Source organism: Zingiber officinale, chromosome 6A, assembly GCF_018446385.1.
Source record: "Zingiber officinale cultivar Zhangliang chromosome 6A, Zo_v1.1, whole genome shotgun sequence".
Classification (NCBI taxonomy): Eukaryota; Viridiplantae; Streptophyta; class Magnoliopsida; order Zingiberales; family Zingiberaceae; genus Zingiber; species Zingiber officinale.
The window spans coordinates 25,037,522-25,046,626 of record NC_055997.1 but is presented as its reverse complement, the minus strand read 5'-3'; the positions used below and the strand labels follow the sequence as shown (position 1 = coordinate 25,046,626).

Sequence of the window (9,105 nt, the reverse complement as noted above, 5' to 3'; positions counted from 1 at the left end):
TCTCTCTCCTCTATAATGTTTAGGGAATGGAATCCAGTCCCTAAATTTAGAGAAGTACTATTCATGAATGCATAATTTAGAGAATGGATAGGGTAGCTGATGCAAAGATTTTTTAGCTTCCCTATCTAAAATTTAAGGTAAAATTTTTAAATAGGGTATTTGATGTAGATGCTAAGTGCGTTATGAAATGAGACTTCCAGCCAGGGCTACGAGTGGCTGTAAGCGTTGGTTCCTGGCTCAATCCATCTCAGCCACACAATAAATAAATAGTTTTTTTTAAAAAAATTATTTTTAAAAATATTAAATGAGTAATCTCGATTGTTTTTAGTTCACACCGGCGCTGGCGCTGCTCGCGGCTTCACTCCCATGAGAGCCTCTGCCTTATCGCACCCACCCGCTGCCGTCCGCCGCCTCCACTCCCCGTACCTCTCCGCTGGGAGAAGCCCAGGCATCCTCTGCTCTCATCCTCCGAGTTCCCTCCCCGATTGCAGGGCCTTCTTCTCCCGATCGCTCGACGGAGCCGATCCCGGCCTCAAGAACCAGCCCCACAAGGGGAAGAAGAAAGAGCAAGGTGCGAGAAGAGGGGAAAGATCTGGAGGAGGAGGAGGAGGTGGAGGAGGCACGGAGGAAGTGCACTGTGAGGTCGACGTTGTCTCTTGGCGGGAGAGGCGGGTTCAGGCGTGGATCCTCGTCAATGCCGACGTCGAGTCGGTGTGGAGCGTCCTCACGGATTATGAGCGGCTCGCCGATTTTATCCCCAATCTCATCTATAGGTATTCATTGTTCTCGATGGTTAGGCTAAAAAGTGTAATTTTTCGTTGCTATTTTGATGCTTTGTTTGCTTTTTTTTAATAATACAAAAAAAAAAAAATTGCGGTGTAGTGAGAGGATTCCTTGTCCACACAAGGGGCGTATATGGTTGGAGCAGAGAGGGTTGCAGCGTGCGCTTTATTGGCACATTGAAGCTCGGGTTGTCTTGGACCTCCAGGAATTTCCAAACTCGGTATGTGCATTATCAACAAAAGTAACAAGTTTAGAGTTTTTTTTTTTTTTTTTTTTTTTCATTTTTCTGGTTTAAATTAGGCAATGGCCACATGGTCTTCAATGCTTTATTGACTTTTTGTGATCGACACCTTGGCACATTGAACGACAGCTCCACTTAGCTCTGCTCAATTCCAAATCCATATCTAGTCTCCCTATTTCATCATGCAGAGTAAGATCTACAGATTACCTTAGATGCACACTTAAGATCCAAATTGTTAGATCACACTTTCTAATTTAAATGCATTCATCAAACCGTGATTATCACTAATCACAAGGAAGAAACTAATAATTGCACTATCCTATGATTTGCGAAAGAGTAATTCTGTGTAACGATATTAGTCAAGAAATGAAGATGGTACATGACAGTTTGTCATTACCTGTTTATCCAGCAGCTGATGGTTGTGTAAGTTGAGATGAGTTTTCCTTTCCAAGTAATCTCAATTCTCAAGGTTTGTTAGATACGTTGCCAAACATAAGTTTTCTGTTTGATGAAACAGTAAAAAAAATCAGGTCTGATCCAACTCCATAAACTGGGATTCTATATATTGTGTGGACACTGTTTGTACGTGTTCTGTAATGACAGTCACTGAAAAAAAAATAATTTACATGGTCATCAAAAGTTGTCAGGAACCTTCCATATGAGCAAAAACGTTGTCAGAAAACTGAAAAAAGATACCGACACAGCATCTTTATATCCAGAAAGTCATTTATTTCTTTTCAATGAAAGTCTTTGATGCATTGTGTAGTTATACATTTTGTTTGGCAGATATAGTTTCATTAAAAAGTCAAAGAATAACAAAAAGGTGTTATACAATCAAGAAGGATCCGTTTGTTGCATATATCCATTTTAGTCAGAAAATGTGAGTTATGCTTCCCTTTTTTTCCGACTATGGCAACTGCCTCTCATGCAATGCAAGTACAAATATTCCTTTGTATGGTAGCATGACTCTTTCTCTTTTCCACTAAGAATATATTAATTTGGCTTGTCAGTTTGATAGCTGATCCCATTTTACTTTCTTAAATTTGTTGAATTAGTAATCAACATAAATACCATGATTCTATTTGTATTTTTTTGGCATAGGCTAATGGGAGTGAGCTTCACTTCTCAATGGTTGATGGAGATTTTAATAAGTTTGAAGGGAAATGGACTGTGAAAGCAGGCCCAAGGTATGTTTGATTAGCACCATTTTCTTCTGACTCCAATTGATGCCACTCCTGCAAAGCAATTAATCATTTTTTTTCTCTTTCTGCTCATTTTTATGAGTTGTCTATCTATTAACTTGCTTATGAAAGTTGCAACCATTTTTGAATTTTTAATCAGTTCACATGATTATAATCTAAAATAAGTTTTAACAATTATATTTTGCTCATTGAATTGTCAACAATCACATTCAAGAAGTTCACTTTGCTTGGTATATGTAGATTGGAATTCCCTTACGTGGGTTCCTTAATCCAATGACAATGAATTATGCTCTAAATTTGGGTAGTTGTATAGACTCATGAATTTTCAGGGTAGTTTGGTAGCAACTCTCTGTCTCTGTTGGTTACACTTGTGAACCATCAACTATATATTTGATTTTTTTAGTTGAAACCAATTGTAGAGTCAAATGTCTTGCACTGAGCCCTTTCCTCAATGCTAACTTTCCTCAGATCTTGGCAACATTCCAAAAGATTTAGAACTGATGATCAAATCAGCAAACTATCCCAAAGTTGTCATGTTGGTTCATGTCATGCCTTCCATGTGTTACAACTTTTTTCCTTTGCTTTTAATGATAAAAATTTATCTGTTTGACAGCTACCTAAGTCATAAGAAGGGCTTAGACAATGGACATGCAACAAAAGATTTGATGATAATGTGTGAACTATAACGCTTGGTTGCTTAATTGGATACACAATGCTTTTTGTTAATGGGGATGGATGAACTATTACTATGACGTTGTTTGCTTTGTGAATTATTTGATGGAAATATTATCTGATTTTTTTTTTACACATTTCAATGTAAAAAGATTAGCAATGTTTCTGTCTTCATCTGCTGATATGTATTGTTCAAAGAATTTATATCCTGCAGCTATGATTTAATTCATTGTCTTACAGGTCTTCAATGACAACTTTATCCTATGAAGTGACGGTTGTGCCTAGATTTAACTTTCCAACAATTTTTCTTGAGAGAATTATCAGATCTGATCTTCCAGTAAATCTACGAGCAATTGCTTGGAGAGCTGAGCGAATATTTGAAGAAATTCAGAAGGAAATCATGTCTACGAATGGAATGAATACAACTTTAAGTGATTTATATTCATCATCCTTGGGTAGGTTTGGTTCTGCATCCAAGACTCAGAGACTGCCTAATAGCTTAAAGAAACCTGTGAAGCCTTTAGGTTCTGTGCTTTCACCCTCGACTGAGCCAAGTGCAAAGTGGGGTGTTTATGGAAACGCATGCAGACTTGATAGGCAATGCATGGTCGATGAAATTCATCTTCGTAGAATTGATGGCCTGCTGGTAATCATTTACCTTAAACTAGTATGCTTTTATTACATATTGATTCACATCTTAGTTTACTTAATGACTATGTACGAAGGAAAATGGAGGGGCTCATCGATGTGTTATGGCTAGTGTTACCATCAAGGCACCAGTTCAAGAAGTTTGGAGTGTCTTAACTGCATATGAGACGTTACCTGAGTGAGGGTCTTTATCTTCTACTTTCATTGGTTGCTATGAAATGTTCTCCATAAGTGTTTTCCCCTTCAATGTAGAAAGACTATTTTTTTAATAGGCTTTTTTCAATGTCCATTCTGAGATGTCAGAAGAGAATTTATATGCTACCATGCATTTCTCAATGTCAAGTGACAAACTTAACATATATTGTGATGCTTCTCTCGTACTTATTTATTTTTAGTAGTGATCAACAACTGGTTTTTCTTTTTCTCCGCGACCTCTGTTTACACAATCTCTTATTCCATTAGTTCATTTATGTCACTTTTGTTTCTTTATCTTGCACTTAATTAAACCTTTTTATTACAGGATTGTTCCGAATTTGGCAATTAGCAAAATTCTATATAGAGATAAGAACAAGGTTCGCATTCTACAGGTAGAAACAAACTGTCTTGCAGCTTTTGTTGTCATGTGCTACCACATTGAGTTTTTAGTATTATGATTTAAGGTAAAACATTGTGTTCTTGACAATCTTACATGTTCACTTCTTAGATACAGTGATGCTAAATCTAATTGTTTGTTCACTGACCTTCTTAGTGGTTAAAACTGCTACCTTTTCAAAAGGAAGGTTAAGAACTCCAATTATCTTTTTTGTCAATCTTTATGATTTGGAGCTTCAAGAGCAATACTGAGATTATGTGTTCTAAAAATTAAATGTGTCGGCAATATGACACGGCCTGGAAATAATGTCTAATGTCTTAGATATTGTATTATTTATTGGATAAATAAAATTCTTGATTTGAGTGTGTATTTTATATGTATATGATATTGATCTTAAACTCAATTAATGAAGTCCTCAATACAATGCATAGCATGAGAGAAATTGTGATCGGATCCTAATTAGTTGGTATCTCTCCATGTGTAATTATGTATGTATTGAAATATTCCCTAATCGATGAATTGATGAGATTGAATATCATCAATTTTGTAAGACTAACATATATTATGCTTCTTGGTTTAGCCAAACAGTCGGTCCTCACTGGCTGGAAATATTGGGATATTGAGAGTTAACATATAGATATTGGTTAAGGGTAACTAGTTCATTGGATATGATCTGCTATGAGATTTTATGTGGTTCTATACATGACAATGAAGATCTCATTACAACTCGAGTGCAAGTTTCTAGACTTAAGGTATTCAAGTTATCTTGGTCATATTCTTTGACATCTTAGTAGGACATCTCATAGGAGGTGTAGATCTGCGATAATTGGGTATAAATCAATATGCTGAGTCAATATGCCGAAGGTGTTTGAATAACTCACAAAAAATTCATCACTCCTTTTATAAGGAGACGTATATCCTATGACCTCTTGTCAGGATTATTACTCATAAGTCTTTGGTCAAAGCAAACACGTCAGGATGATCTAATTTGAATCTATAGGCAAGGAACTATAACTTAGACTAGGTGTGACGTAGTCAGCTTAGTGAGGACTGACACATAGACCATGTACCAAATCAAGTGGGTATAAGACCATGTATGGACACATTGATAACTATAGTTGTTGAAAAGTTCAGAAGATGTTTTGAAATCAATTGTGATTTTCTGGTCAATTGGGGATCATGATATACTAATAGGTGCCACTAATTCATAATTAATGGTTAATTATAGATGACCAACATAACGGGAACCTATTGGGTCACACGTACTATGAGTATGTCTTAAAGATCTAAGAATAAGTTAGAGAATAAGCTTCTCTAAAAGAGAAAGAGATTAAGTCTAGTTGAACTAGGCAAAGGGTAAATATGAAAAGTATTTGCCTTGTCAGAAGTGCTTACAGGCTACGTCTCTTGTAGGTGGGTTGGGCCTACTCATGAGACATGGATTTGGTTTTAGTTCACATCTCTTGTAGGTGAGTTAAGCCAACACATATGATGTGGGCTTAGGCTTAGGCTTGGGCTTGGGCTTGGGTTTTGACTTGCTACTCAAGTCTTAATGAAGAGGTATATAAATACCTCTCCATAGAATAAGAGAAGAATTAATGAATTGAGGGTATTATTCTTTTCCTCTTGTTGTGTCGCCCACCCTAGAGGAGCCACCCACTTTGTGCCACCGCCACCTTGTGTCGCCGGCCTTGTGTACCACTCGCTTCCCCTTGGTGCCCCCTTCCTCTTGTGTCGGCCAACGATTGCCAACCTTCCTTTGTGTGCCACAGGCCAAATGGTTTGGCCAAAGCCCTCCTTACCTCTGGCCCTCTCTCTTCTCTTTCGTGTCGTCTCTTTATTTTGGCTAGTATCAAATGGAGAGACAACTTGTGGTTTGCAAAGTCGTCTTGAAGACTATTCGCCGTGGATGCTAATAGAGGCAAATCTTGTAAGGTTTGCTCGTTGATGCTTTTTCCTCTAAGCGTCATAAGAGAGGTATAACATCTAAACAACTATTTTGATTTATGTCTATGTCTACACATGTCATGTGTGATCTTGTCATTTTGGGATGCATGTAATAAATTTTAGAAACTTGTTTTCGCCTCCACTGCTGCGTGTTTTATTGTAAAACATATGTTTAGTATCCCGAAAAACCCAACATATTATGTTGTAGTAGTGCTTTGATTGTTGATGAAAGATTTCTGATTAAACCATAGTCTTTTGTCTTCATGGAAATTAGTTGTCTTGAAATGTTTTGGCAGCTTTGTAATTTTTTACATTCTTAAAATTTCAGTAAATTATGTTTGCAGGAGGGTTGCAAAGGCCTGTTGTATATGGTGCTTCATGCACGCGTGATTTTAGATTTATGTGAAGATTATGGGCACAAAATCAAATTTGAGCAAGTTGAAGGAGACTTTGATTCATTCCGGGGGAATTGGATTCTGGAGCAGCTGGGTGATCAGCATACTTTATTGAAGTATATTGTAGAATCAAGAATGCACAAAGATACCTTCCTCTCAGAAGCTATCTTGGAGGAGGTCTATGCATTTCCGATACTTTCATTGTGATAGTTATTTTACAACTTATGGAAGGAAGCAATGATGCTATATTTGTACCTTCATGATCATGATCCTAGATATTGAAAATCCGCCAAATGACTCTTTGAATACTTGGCTTTTTTTTTCTTCCACTAACTAGGTATATTTATCAGCAGAATAACGATATCAATCATATTGGACATTTTAGGTATTATTAAATCTCAAGTTGTTGAAGTAATTACTGTCAAATGGCTATACATATTGTGATCTGTTAATCTGGTATTACAAATTGCAGTAATTTAGTTGGCCTTTTGCAAGTGCTTATTTTGTTGTCTTTGATGAATAATAATAAAGATATCTAATTTTTCAGGTTATTTATGAAGATCTACCATCAAATTTATGTTCCATCCGTGATTTTGTTGAAAAAAAAGTATCTGTAAATAGTGACCAAGAGAATCATTCTGACGACCATGTTGATCCAGATGATAGTTCCTTGTATGACAGTGAGGGTGCATTGGATCAGCCTGCCCTTAATGGTAATTCTTTGCATAGTGTTCGGCAAAGACCAAAAGTCCCTGGTTTACAGGGCGATATTGAAATTCTTAAGACAGAGCTTACAGCATTTATTTTAAAATATGGTCAAGCTGGGTTTATGCCAATGAGAAAGCAGCTTCGTATGCACAGAAGAGTGGATATCGAGAAGGCGATAACTCGCATGGGCGGATTTAGGAGGATTGCAGACTTGATGAACTTGTCCCTTGCCTATAAACATCGAAAACCCAGGGGTTACTGGGATAACTTGGAAAATCTACAAGAGGAGGTAAAATGGAAATTCCTCAAGCAGTTTTAGTTATCTTTTTTCCTTTTCCCCATTTTCCAGTTAAAGCTAGATAGTAGTAGATCATTGCCACTCTTTTCTCCTTGTGCATACCATAAGAAGCTCGATCATCATCAAGGGAACCATGCTGAATCTTTCTTCTACAATTTATTGTATATTGGATTTAATCATCTCCAGCAAACCATGTTGGTTACTGATTATTGGTAAAATTACTTGCTTTTGTGATACAGATCAGTCGGTTCCAGAAAAACTGGGGGATGGATCCTGCTTACATGCCCAGTAGGAGGTCTTTGGAGCGTGCAGGTTAGCAACAAAGAACATTCATCCTTTTCATAGATTCCTACTGATACTTACCTGAGTATTTGATCAATGTGGTTAATTAATAAATTTTTTGCATAACAAATGAACATAAACAATTGTGTCAATTCTATAAACGAATATTTTATTCATCTACCGTCCTAACTGAGAAGATAATGGACTGATATTTCCATACGCTCGCTCATTTCTTTTGGTAGGACGCTATGACATAGCTCGAGCTCTAGAAAAATGGGGAGGGCTTCAGGAGGTTTCCCGCCTCCTGTCACTCGAACTGAGATACCCTAGGAGAAGATCAGTTGTCGTCGAGCAAGACGAGCAGAACAATATCACAGCATCCAGGGAACTGACCACCCAAGAAAAGAGGTCAAGCAAGCCACTAATTGCTCAAGATACACAAAAATGGCTCATGAAACTAAAAGATCTGGACATTAACTGGGTGGAGTAGCACTACTACACTTGGTGTGGTAATGCCTTCTTGCTTCTTTGCAGTTTTCTTGTTCTACACAAGGCATTTTTACTGATTGTTAGTTTGATCATTGCCCAGTTAACTTTGCAGATAGACAGATCCATTAAAAGTTTTGATACGTGAACTCTCAATCTCCGTTGTGTTCGTGTTGAATACGAATACTCGAATATCATCACTCTACGCAAACTTAGAAATATGCCAGAGATTAAATCGTCACTAGTGTTGGATGTCTATTGGAGTTCGAGTAATGTATGCTCAATGGCAGGCTTTGTCCATAGATAGAATGGGTGACAAAGGCTTGTGAATAGTCAGGAAAACTGTAACTTTTGAATAGTATAATTGTACAGTAGTCTTAGATTTGTAACATAAACCGATTCAGAGCCAGGTCCAACCAGATTTTGTTCTAAAACGATAATGCCAATGATGAGGTCGCGGAGGGCGAGAGCTTCCGCAAAGATGAGTGTGAGAATCATACCTACAAACAGCTTCAGATGCGGTTGGTTGGCTCAGCAATAGAGTTTAGTGTTTTCAGTGTTTGGCCATAATTTCTTATCTTATTGAGACAATCCCCATCGTTCTCAATCTAATTAACTCCATAAGAACTTTGAGAGATGTTATAAAATGCTCGCCCATTGTTGATCAAAACAACGAGCAGTTGATCAATCTTATGCTAAAAACTGGGAAGATATAATATCTGACATAGGAGCAGTTGATGAATTCAGCACTGTGGAAGCTAGAAGGATGTTAAAGAGGACCTAACCTGATTCCTTCTCCGACGGCGCCAATGACCATACCGGCTGAAAGTCCCGCAAGGCCACAATCCAGG

The 9,105-nt window shown here is 37.5% G+C and overlaps 1 protein-coding gene across 3 annotated transcripts; it reads left to right on the top strand.

Annotated features, from left to right (window-relative positions):
* The first annotated feature begins 341 nt into the window (after positions 1-341).
* LOC121996147 lies at positions 342-8,824 on the top strand. Of its 3 annotated transcripts, XM_042549991.1 has the most exons (12): positions 342-773; positions 883-1,003; positions 2,126-2,211; positions 3,139-3,544; positions 3,624-3,724; positions 4,067-4,133; positions 6,430-6,657; positions 7,028-7,193; positions 7,302-7,477; positions 7,726-7,798; positions 8,011-8,277; positions 8,370-8,824. In XM_042549991.1, the coding sequence occupies exons 1-11, from the start codon at positions 367-369 to the stop codon at positions 8,256-8,258; spliced, it is 2,079 nt and encodes a 692-aa protein (XP_042405925.1). In that variant the 5' UTR covers positions 342-366; the 3' UTR covers positions 8,259-8,277; positions 8,370-8,824. The 3 variants fall into 3 exon arrangements, with proteins under 3 accessions (XP_042405925.1, XP_042405922.1, XP_042405923.1); XM_042549988.1 differs by having other exon boundaries at positions 7,028-7,477; XM_042549989.1 differs by having other exon boundaries at positions 7,028-7,477; positions 8,358-8,824.
* The last annotated feature ends 281 nt before the right edge of the window (positions 8,825-9,105 follow it).